General features: G+C 46.8%; 1 protein-coding gene across 1 annotated transcript; it reads left to right on the top strand.

The window, feature by feature from the left end:
• The first annotated feature begins 7,157 nt into the window (after positions 1–7,157).
• Positions 7,158–10,381, top strand: MRPL14 (mitochondrial ribosomal protein L14). The gene is made up of 2 exons (XM_010282509.1): positions 7,158–7,246; positions 9,719–10,381. Exons 1-2 carry the CDS (start codon positions 7,173–7,175, stop codon positions 10,083–10,085), a joined length of 441 nt encoding a protein of 146 aa, XP_010280811.1. The 5' UTR covers positions 7,158–7,172; the 3' UTR covers positions 10,086–10,381.
• Positions 10,382–11,763: the final 1,382 nt, after the last annotated feature.

Genomic DNA, 11,763 nt, shown 5'->3' with positions numbered 1-11,763 from the left:
CGCAGTGCCTGTGCGTCTGCCGTGCTCGCGTGTGGGCCCTGCGGCGCCGGGGGTATGTCCAGGTCCTCCCCCCAGGTGCCGGCCCTGCTGCCCGACCCTCACAGGGAGCCGTTTGCAGGCGTCGCTGATGCTCTGTGCACAGGGCCTGAAACGTCTAAACCCCGAGTGTGGATTGCTGCTCTAAAAAGACTGAGAGATGCAGGCCCCGGTGACGGCCCGGGGGCCGAGTTTGAGTGGCATGCAGCAGGGCAGGTAGTTGTGACATCTTGCCAAAGCCGCTGGGAGCCAGAGCCTGGGCTGTGTGGAGCCTGGAACCTTTGTGTCGCTTGCACGCAGCGTCCTGCAGATACGGGGTGACCGTCAGCATCTTGCCTCTCCAACAGGCAGCACCTTCTGCTCTTGCTGGGCTTCAGCCCGTGCCCTAGCAGTCTGGCAGGGGGGAGGAGGAAAACACTATTGACACTCCTGCCCATGTGTCCTTCAGAGTGTTTCTTTGCTGCAGAATTCATGTGGGGCTGTGCTGCCAGGATTAAGCTTGTGTGGGTAGGAGTAGTCATGCAGCAAAGTTGGACCAAAATTCCTGTGTCCTGACAAGCACGGCATTTACTCGTGTGTGTCATGGGGACTCAGGAAGTGTGGGCGCCAGTCTGTGCTTTGCTGATTATTCTCCAAAAAACTCCTTTGGAGGTCTGGTGAGTAAGGGGAGGCAATTTGAGGAAGAAGACAGTATGATGGGTTTCTTCTAAGCGTAAAAGACTTAGTCCTTGTAATAAAAGCAGAAGGGCAGTCAGCCTTAATAAAAGCAGGACACAGATGCTCCTCTGAGCTGTGTTCACTTGTCTGGTTCAAGGCTTCTCCGAGCTTACCTGTGAGAGTTTTGTTTGGAAGCAGAGAAACTGAGTTAAGGGAAGTTTTTGAGTGAGAAATGAGGTTTATTTCAGCAAAGCTGCAGGTAGCTCTGTGCTGCCTTGCAGCATGAGTGTGCTTTTGTCTCCAGGTCAGGTTTCTCTTAAGCCTGAATTCTGTCTTTATTAGGCATCCTTTCCTTTACTAGAAAGGCGTGGAGCTACTAGCGTTTGTTGTTCTGTGAACAACTAGCCTAGGTCAGTAGTTCCTGACTTTTTTTTTATATGGTTGAGCCACAGCTCCCCACCTTCGCTTCCTTCTTGTTTGTGTCCTTCTCCCTGCCACAGCTCCCCGCAGTGTGGTTACTGCTGTCTGGTTTGTGATCACACCTTGCTGATTGAGACCTGGTCACCCAGGTCAGGGCTGGGAGCAGAATCTGGACTTGTGGCTTGCCGCCTATTGTCCTGTTCCTGAGACCTCAATACTTTTAGAAGTAGTAAAGATACATCTGAGAGGTGATACCAGCATTAAGTTACAGGAGTGTGGGCAGTTCTTTGAATTCGCGTGTAATTCTGGAAGGCAGAGACAGGGAGGGACCTCGCAGGGCTTCACCTCTATCCCCACAGACCATACCAGAGCTGAGCTTCTGGGGTTAGGTATCTGCTCTATGGATCCTTTCCTTTGACCCAACATAGGAAGTTGTCCTCTCTAGTTTAATTTCCTGCTGGTGCACTGGGAATAATCCCTCCCTATTTTAGTACAGTGTTGTAAATATGAATATATAGAATGGTTTAAGGTGCTCAGATACTAGAATGATAAGAGCCATAAGTACCTTAGAGTTGGGACTTCTAGATACTTAAAACGTCAAAAGTAAGTTTTCCATTAAAGGTATTCAGCTCTCTTTTATCTGCCTTTCCTGATTGTGATCTGGAAAATGAGGTTAGTGTGTTTTGCTTCAAAATTGTTAACAGATGTACCTGTAACGAGTTTCTGTTGGTAACTTGGATCAATAAGTATCCTGTTTAATAGCTAATCCTATTCATAAGCGGAATTCAAAAAGACTTAATTCCTCTTTGTGAATCCTGGCCTTTCTGGCTGTCATTAATGTAAAACCAATTACGTCTTGGTAATGAATATCTTGTGTATTTTTAACACACACAAGCCCTTAATCACATCGTTTCCTTTATGAGGAGAGCTGTGAATGGATTGAGTCCCGTAGTTCACAGTTGGCTCTTGTAGCTCACCCTGGCAGACCGTCTATAAATAAACCTGCAGTGGCAGAGTAGGGGTTTAGGTATTTGCATCGCGCATATTGTCTTGGATTTATTTCCTGCATTTTAATGATGGATGACAGATGCAGTTCAAATCTTTGTGGTGCCTGGAGTGTGTCTATTGTGGTCTCTTGGAAGAATAAAGGGGATGTTGGCCCCCACTGTTTGACTGTACAGATCAGGTTACTACTATTAAAGTGAAGAACATTTTTCCCTGGTTTATTTTGTATAGGCTTTGGGTAGTAGACCTCAGCATTTGCTTTGCCACATCCATTGGTGTTCCCTGGGGCCTGTTTGTGTGGGTGAATTACTAGCAGAAAGAAGGAAAAGAAATAGCTGAATGGTTGTGGAACTACAGATCTTGGGAATATAGGGAGCAGATGTCATTTCCAAAACCTGTGTTTAAAAAGGAAGGTAATACTGGATTGCTAGGTAGCAGCACTATTTACATGTATGTTTACTCTAGGATGCAGGCAGGGTAAGAACAGCACCTTGACTGGTTTTTAGGATATGCACCACTGATTAAAAATTCGGTCAGAGCCATTGCAGTGGCCTCTTGAGTGTTCAGATACAGACCTTTTTAGTGCTCCCATGGCCGTGCTAATAGTGCAGATTCATACAGACCATTCTTGTGAAGCACATAAGTATTTTTGCTGAAATGAAAGAGATCCTGTACTTGTCCAAATCTCCCGGCGTTTCTCCGGAGATACTATCACAATGCAAGTCTGGGTTGGCAGTGAGAGGAGAAGTCCCAGTCTTGTGTTTTGCCACATTCCAGCATTCATGTGGCCGCAGGATGAGTTGGATTAGGGAATTGATCTAGCTGAAAACTGTGGCTAATTTACATGAATGCTAGAGCCAGCATAAGGGAGGTGATGGAAATGTGTATTGGGGTGACACTGGGCTTCTGTTCTTGGTACTGTGTGCCCTGACATTGGTTCAAAGTGGGTGTGTAACCCTGTCTTCCTTATCTGGAAGATGTCCTTGCTTTCTATCAGCTCCCTGAGGTGGTCTGCTTGTGCGTTTGCATGCGTTTGACGGAAATATTGTACGCGGCCTGCTTTTGTTAGCTGGGATGAAATTTTCTGGAACTCCTCCATTCAAAAACCACTCAAGGCTGCAGTAAATATAAGTTAGTTCTTTAAGCTCAAGGGAAAATAGTGAAGGTGGTAGCTTTAGTATGGCACTTGAAAATGGTGCAGTGGGTAAGTAACTTCCAGAAGTTTATAACTGGTGAAGAGTTCCTTTTTTGTGTGGTGTCGGAATTTGATGTTGGTCTATTGTACTGCATGGGGTATGGCTGAAGGGCCCTCGAGAACGCAGTGTTTGCTGCAGTGGCTTATTGCATGCTTAGACTTATTCACTGAAGTAGAAATTGGATCATTTCAGCAAATATTTGATTAACAGACTCCTTCACCATTTGTGAATCTTACTCTGAACTCAGTCTGAGGTCTGTGTTAACTTTGAACAGATATGTGGAATGGAGAGAAGCAAAGCGTCTCTGTGATTCTGGTTTTAAGAAGTTAGTCTCTCTAACCAGGAGATAAAGCCACTGCTAGAATTTAGGAGCAGCAGGGTAGGAACTGGGAGAGAGGTTGCTCTGCACAGTTCTTTATCGCTGCTTTGGTGCAGCTATGCATGGCCAACATATATCAATAGCTGTCTTCGTGTTGGGCCTTTCACTTTAGGGTAGTGTCCATTTAAATACTGCTCTTGCCTAGCATGAACAACTGGGAAATTAATCCTGCTTGAGCAGGACATTGCACTAGATGACCTCCAAAGTCTCTTCCAAGATAATTCCTTGGTCAGGTGTGTATTAGTGGCTAAGTATTAAGCAGCGGTGGTGTTTTGCCCATCCAGGTATTGTAGACTGCACTCCTGTATCAGTTGGGCAGTACCAAGAGCACACTTTTGGGAATTCCTGCAAATTTTCCTGTGCTTGAGGGCTGTGAGGGTAGTCTTCCCATACACCTCTGAGTACTGAAGCCTGATCGGAGGCAACCCTGGGAGAGCCACCTTCAGAAGCAAACGCAGGTCACGTGCGTTCCTTGTGCCTGTGCTAAGTGCAGCCTCCTCTGAGCGTTTTTAAGGCCTGCTGCTGTGAGGCAACATCCGTGCTGGGAAGGAGAGAGGTGCTGGGTGCGCTGGGGCCAATGGCTTTCATTGCTTTATAGCAGCTCTTCAGCTTTGGCACCAACTCGGACCATTCGTGTGGCAGCACAGAGTGTGACAGAGCGAATTACTTGTGTGCCCTTCGAAGTTTAGTTTTAGTTTAGCGAATAGCTGCTCCACAGAGCGCAGAGGAGATCAAATGCGCTGTTCACAGCCGCAGAGGGAGCAAGCCGGGACTGAGTCTGGCACTGGAAACAGACCCAGACTATTGGCTGTTGTTTCTAGAAGGGAAGCTGGCATGTTACGATAGCTGAAGTTGTGATTCACTCTTTGTGAACCCACTTGCACCCTTGTATGCTCTACTCCATGCCAGAGATGCATTTTTCTCTTCCCTCCACCCTGAACCTTCCTGCTAATTGGAAGCATCCCCCCTGTTTACTCAGTTCCTAACATTCTAACTAAGAAGGGTGCTTCATACCAAATAATCAATCATAAAAAATTTCTTAGCTTGTGACACATCCTAATGTGCCAAGGAATAATTCTCAGCAAGGAAGGGGGTACTGAGTCATCTGAAAAAATAAACAGTCCTTGGACACTTAATGCCGTTGATGCTTCTGCGGTAGTTTTGTAACTTCAAACCTTCACTGCTGCCACAGGGTAGAAACAAATGGTGACTTCTCCCAGGAGCGGGCAGTAAGTTCAGGTTTAGGCTTTTAGGCTTTAGGCTTTAGGACTCTGACATGCGACCTTGCACACCTCTAGCTGTGCTGGTGCTCATGTTGCTGTCTGCCTGACAGCGGGCAGAGCGTGTGCCTGTGCCTGCCCTGCCATGAGCCAGCAGACCTATCGGTCTTATGTGGCAGTGAGGCTGAGCAGGCCCATCCTCTCCTGCCACCGGGGCCGCCGTGCCCACCAGGGCAATAGAGGCGGGGTGGCATGGCAGCTGGGATCCCCAAGGAGTGTCCATCAGAGACAACAGGGAGGCCAGCTTGCTGCTGCTGCTTGTTTGGTTTTTCTAAAGGGATTCAAAGCCTCGGTGCAATTCTGGAGGAAGTAGGAGCTGTGTTACCCATCGGGTTTGAGTTTCACGTGGGGAAACAGTACACCCAAACGCAGAACGGGACATGGGCCGTCTTCCCTGCCAACGCGGAGTGTGGGCGTACAGCAGGGCAACGTAGTTGAACTTGCTTAGAAATCCTGGCAGCCTCAAGGCCCAGGTAGTCAGACCTTGATTGCCAGCAGTGCTATAAATACTGCAGGGCCTTGTTTTCATTAGGATCATGCAGCTAGGTAAGGAGCTGTGGCAAAAACACAGCCTTCTTGGGGTCTCATTTCAGAGAGGGGACAGTGCAGGTGAGCTCTGAAGAGAATCTCTGAACTCGTTTGGAGATCTTCTACCCCACTGAAAAGTGGCTTTGTTTAGCAAATAAATGTAAGCTTCAGCTGCTGATGGTCTCTTCAAAACCTGCCTGTATGAGAAGGTTTGCAATCTATTGTGTGCTTTGCTCAGGGAGCGCTGCTGCAAAGTTGCTGTGATGTGCTTCTCTAGTGCCTCTCCTCTTCCTGTCAGGTAACGCTTGCTCCATAGGACAACCACAAACGCTAAAAATTAAATACATCCCCAAGTAAGCAAACACACTGGGGAAAAATAAAAACAATAAAGAGAGAGTGAAAATTTTGCCTTGTCTTTACTTGGTTGTAATAAGAACAGCTGTGGCATCACTTGTCAGAAGGCTCTGTGGGTTATTTTTTTTCTCCCTAGAGAAGTTACGTCAGCTTTGTTTTTAAAATAAAAGTTAAGAAAAGGGCTTTACAAGGTACTGCTACTGTTTGGCCCTAAGCTCATCAGAACTGGTGAAGGGAGATAAGAGGTCAATGTATTTTTCATGTTTACTTTAGAAAGGAGAGAAGCGGAGCTTGTCTTGGTTACACTGCCAAGGTCTAAGCAAGCAGTGTCACACAGCAGTAGTTTCAGTCAGATGGAAAGTCTTAGCTCTACTTGAACTGGCCTGAAAGAGGACTGGCTATAGGTCTGTGGTGTTTTCACCCTTCATTGGGGTCTGCCAGCGTAGCTGCCTGGGTCATCTCTGCCTAACCGATGTCTGGCAACATGATCCAGGTTCAGATAAGACTTTGCGATTGCGTGTGCAAGCTGGTCCCCATCAGTCTGACAGAATGAGGTTAGGGAATTGCCATAGATAACAGTCAGGGAAGAGGGTGTGGTGAACTCACTCAGAGGCTACTCTGGTAGCCCAGCTCTGCTGCAGTCAGGGTGGTATTTCAGTTTGGGTTGAGCGATCACCATGAAGTTGCAGGTAACTTTTATCTGGGCAGCCTTAACAGGGCGAGATGGGCAGATCTGTGAGTCTGGTCTCTAAAACACAGGCTGCTGAACACCTCGTACATGCTAAGAGGGAGCATGGCCTCACCAGTGGAGCTTTGTCTTGCTTCTTGTGTGGCAAATTGTTTCCTGAAGCTCTGATGACAGTCTACAGAGTACCTCTGGCTTTTTGCTTGGTTTTATAGGTAACTTTGGTAGCTTTTATAAGTAACTATGGTAGCTTTTACTGGTCACTGTGGCCTCTAAATTGGGTCACATCCAAAATTCTCAAGCCTGCTGTTGTTACATGGTTCATGGTGCATGCAGAAGGCCCCTTACCTCTGTGCACAGGAAACTGCAGTGCAGTGATACTGAATCCAGCTTTATAGTATACACTTCTGAATTATACTGTCTGCTGAATTCAGACAGAGGTTCTTGATCTGCTTTGTATCGTGCTGCGGATGCTGTTAGCTCTCTGTGTGCTATGGATTGCAGCATCTAAAGAGGTGCTGAGATTCTAGTGTGTGATTCACATAAGGAAAAGGAAGTGAAACAGATTTTGTCCAATTTCCACTGTTCATGATTCTCTTGTTTCTTACACAGGGTGTGTTACCAGAATCCAAATGGCTCTCTTGAATAGACAATTGGGTTTATCCTTAACCCATCTAAGCAGCGCAGTGATCCAACGACACTTCAGGTAATTTTCAAATCCTGCTTTTACTTTTGTTTTCTTGGGAGAATTTCCTGATCAAAAGAGATGCTAAGTAGGTCAAGCATAAGATACAGTATTTCTAATTCAAAAAAGATAATAAAATAAAATCCCATAGCTGTCTCTTCACAGGTTGTAAAGTGGTCCCAAACGCAACAACAGATGCAGGTTCCTGGCAGCCTGCGTGTGGTCTGAACTCTGCCTTTTTGAATGCTTTTAAGGAGACTTTTAGGCCTTTGAGGGTGATGCAAGGGCCTGCAAGCAGAAGTTGAAAGTGCCTGTGTTTCTCAGCCAAGTCCAAAAAAGCAGCAGCCAGCCCCTGTAAAGCCAATTACATGTTTAAAATTATTCCGGAGTTTATCATTTCAGTTATTTAGAACAAGAGTAACATGAAAAATTATTGCCTTGTACCTTAACAGTGTCCATTTTGTTATTTTTCTTTAGGTCCTTGTTCCAGGCTCAAGTCATCTAAAGCTTCTTAAATTTATAGACCTCATGTTTTACAATGCCTTGCACAAAGCTTAGAGTCTAATCCCACAGTACATTCAGTGCGGGTATGGGGAATCCCTAGCATATAGCTTTTTGAAGGGTCAGGGATTCAGTTTGTAGGGTGAGAATAGTCATTCCCATGACTGTGGTTTATAGAGGGGATTAGGACAATGCTCAGGGCTAGGTCGTGTGATAGTCCCAGGAGTTATCTCAGGGAGGTATCTAAGTCTTACTGGCTTTCTCTGTAAATGGGCTGCATGAGAGCATTGACCAGTAGACATTTAAAGGACATACATATGCTGACAGCAAGAGGGAGGTCAAGTCCACAGAGGTGAGCAGTGCTACTGCAGGACACCAGCAGTCTTAATGGGGAAACCTTTCCTTTATGGTGGGCCTGCTTTGGATGTGGTGGGATTTTGCGCTGAGACTGTGGTAGAAATGAAGGAAGGAGGGGAAAGAAAAAGTCCTTCTTGTGCAGTTACTCTTGTCTAGTGGTACCCTGGCAATCACACAGTTAGTTGTTTGCCGCTGCTGTGTTGTGGCCTTGGTCCCACCGAGGTTTCCCCTTCTCCTTCCTGCGACAACACTCTTGTCCCTTTCCAGCTTCCTCCTTTCTGTCTTCCCTGCTGTGCAGCCACAGCTGGCAGGTGGAGGACAGAGTGTGGCGTACCACTGTCCTGCCAGGGGATGGGAGAGGGTGGCTGCTAGCAGAGGTGAGTGGCTTCTGAGAGAGAAGAGAGGTGCCTGCTTATAGGGGAAGGCTAGGATAGGCCTCTGCTCTGGGAAACAAATCTCAGCACTGGACCTGTGGAGCAGTTTGTCTAATGCAGACTGACCCAGCCGGCCTTCCCTTACTGCATGTGAAAATGTCTGCTTCAACTGATGTTCATCCACACTGTTTGATACACAGGGATGGCTTGCTCTTCTTTTAGGCAGCATTGCGAATATGGGTCCTTTGTTTTCAAGAAGTGCTTATGGTCCCCATTGGTCTTTATTTACTGTACACACTTCTGCTCTGCAAAACAAGGTGAACAGTTAGGCTGATTCCATATGCTGTCTATCTGAGTAGTTCAGCTGACATCAGCTTGACATTCCTGCAGCTGTTTGGCCAGTATGTTTCTAGTACTTACTACAAAGCAGTTCTTTAGCAGTAGAAAGGATCTTCCTGCTTTTCCGATTGTCTGTGTTTGGGTGTCCTTTGAAGAGAAGCAACAAATCACTTGAATTTGAGCTTAATGGATAAAAGAATAGCCACTCTTGAAAGGGATTCCTGCTGTTCCCAAGCCCATTCAGAGTTGGATCTAGCAACTTAGTATCGTGCAGTTTATTTCTGTTGTTTCTTACTCCTGATAATCCCACAGAGCAAACAGGTACAGAAGAGACTGTGTCTCTCTTGGTTCCTCCCACATGGGGAAGGTGATGATCTGTCAGATTCTAGTTGGTGGCAGCTTAGCAGAGCCACAGCAGGACCTCGGAGGTCTCACTGAGAGCAGAATAAGATGGGAGACCCTCATAGACTTCACTGAAAAAGATTAGTCAGAAAAGTCCTTGTTGCTGAGGACTGTGTACAAGATTGAAAGAGCCTGACTTGAGTCTTAGCTTCCTGTAGGCTGTTTGTAGCAGAAGCAAGCACATTTTTTTGCTTCTAAATTGAAGTTGAACGGAGTCATCTGCAGTTGCTAAAAAACCCAGTAAATGCAAGCCACTCTTCACGCCATCTTTTAGTTGTGTTTCAGAGTAGAACGGTCGTTTTATGTTTGACATTTAGTGAAGAGTGTGCAAAGCCCAAAGTAGCATCTGGCTTTCAAAGAGCATGTTGAATGCAGTCAGTGTGTCACCCATATGGTACGTATTTGTTGCTGGCGCCTTCCGAGTGGTTTGTGTAATGACAAGATCCTGTGCTGGGTTTGCCCTTGCTCCCCAAGGATTATTGAGGAGATCTGTCTCTCATTCTTTCCTGTCTTTTGCTAGTACCACTGGAGCATGCCGAGCAATACAGAAACTCACCCGTGTGCGAGTGGTGGACAACAGCGCCTTGGGGAACACACCGTACCACCGGCCACCAAAATGTATCCACGTGTATAACAAGACCGGAGTTGGCAAACTAGGAGATACAATCCTTCTGGCTATCAAAGGAGAAAAAAAGAAGGCTTTGATTGTAGGGCACAAGATGCCTGGGCCCCCCATGACGCCTAGATTTGATTCCAACAATGTGGTACTCATAGAAGACAATGGAAATCCAATAGGGACTAGGATAAAAACACCAATACCCTATATCCTGCGACAGAGAGAAGGAGAGTTCTCCAAAGTATTGGCCATTGCCCGCAACTTTGTGTGAAGGCTAAGAAGATTTTCTGGCAATCCTGCTTATATCCTTTCATACAGGAGCTGTTCCTTGGTCCTTTTCTAGGAAATGGTGAAATGTGAAAAAGTTGAGGTTCATCAAGAGTCTCTCTTCCTGTTTAAGAATTACGAACAACTAGTTTAAATATTGTAATACCATGTTCTTCTCCAGACTAGGGTTGATTTGTTTTGCAGAACTTCTGCAGTGTGTTGGGGAAATGGTCCTTCACTCTTACTGCTCTGGTGATGTTAATTTGGTCTCTAATCATTAAAGTGAGAACATGAAAATCCTTCTTGTTTTGTACTGCTTATGCTATCTTTTCCCTTTTTCTGCCTTTCCCAGTTCCCCAGGAGCAAGAGACAAAGCGCAGTCCCTGGCCCAATGACACTGGGGTCTACAAAATGGATTCTCATGTAATGGAGTCGGAGAGATACATAATGAACTATTAGTGCCTCACGCACATTCAATGAAAGGATTTTTTTTCTACAGCTTTGCCTAAGAACAGTCTTTAGGAGGAATCAGAATTGGAAGAGCATGATGGCCTACAACTTTGGTGCTGTGTGGTCGAACAGGGTATGCCAGAGATGGGGACTTAGGGGTAGGAAGAAAAGGTGAATGGGGTAGGTTTGAGATGCAGCCTGTGCTCTCCACCTGACCAACCTCAGGAAGCTGTGTTCTCCGAGTAAAGCTCCACAGAAAGAAGCTTCCTTTTGGACTGTTTTTTGGGACCACGTCAGACATTATCTGTGATGTCGGTTGGTGAGACTGGCTGTCATCCAGCGGTGCTTCATAAGCTCAGGTGCAATAGTGGGCAAATGCTGCTGTGTTCAGGGACAGCTGTGACCCAGGAGCCAAACGGCTTGCCTTCATATGGAGCTGAGCAGAGAAGCTTGGTGCTCGTGGCAGGTAGAGGGGCATCGGGGCAGAGCACTTGTACAAACAGCACTGCTGGGGAAGAGGGTGCAGGGGATGCAGGCAGCAGGAGCCTGGCCAGTTTCAGGCCCTAGAGCTGGTTCCTCACGGATCCGGTGGCAGTGATAGCTGGCTGTGCCTTGTCCTTCCACCTCCCTTCCCTGTTGTACTGGGAAAGCTCCTCACCTTGGCCCTGTGTTGCCCCCATGTGAAGATCTGAGGATTGCAGTGCTGAGCTATACCACACTTTAACCTAGTTATTTCTGGCAGGTATATCTGCCCCATGCTCCCCACTGTGGAATCCACATTGCTCATGGAAAAAGTGAGCCCTGGATCCCCTCATACTCCATTACTGCAGTTAATGCAGGTAAGATGATACCTCAAAGTTACATTCAGTCTCGACCTTTAAATAAGGAAGGGCACTGTCCTCCTTAGTAAAAGTTCCCTGTGAACTGGAAGGGCCCAAGCTGATGTGCTGCCCAGTTCAGTGGGAGAGCAGAATCAACTGCTGCTGGCAGCATGTTCCTTGCTTGCTGTTGTCCACGGGCCAGTGGACGTTGGGTCTGCTGCTCTGAACCCTCCTGAAGCCTGCAGGCATTGCCTTTAAGCCCACAGCCAGCTTGCTTCTTAGGCTGATGTCCGTCTTTTCAGTCTAGCTGAGTGCAAGTCGACTTCCAGGAGGAACTTGCCATGCTCAGAGGTGGTGTTTATGCCACTTTTCTAAGCAGGACAGTGAAGAAACAGTGCATGCCGGTCACAG

Source organism: Phaethon lepturus, unplaced genomic scaffold, assembly GCF_000687285.1.
Source record: "Phaethon lepturus isolate BGI_N335 unplaced genomic scaffold, ASM68728v1 scaffold33202, whole genome shotgun sequence".
NCBI lineage: Eukaryota > Metazoa > Chordata > Aves > Phaethontiformes > Phaethontidae > Phaethon > Phaethon lepturus.
The sequence above is the reverse complement of the archived record's forward strand: the minus strand, read 5'-3'. Positions and strand labels throughout refer to the sequence as shown.

What these genes read in the sequence shown, in the direction of transcription:
- MRPL14 (XM_010282509.1), top strand. Translation starts at nt 7,173, where the DNA reads ATGGCTCTCTTGAATAGACAATTGGGTTTATCCTTAACCCATCTAAGC. An exon ending in GTGATCCAACGACACTTCAG is followed by an intron (nt 7,247 to 9,718) that starts GTAATTTTCAAA and finishes GTCTTTTGCTAG; the next exon opens with TACCACTGGAGCATGCCGAG.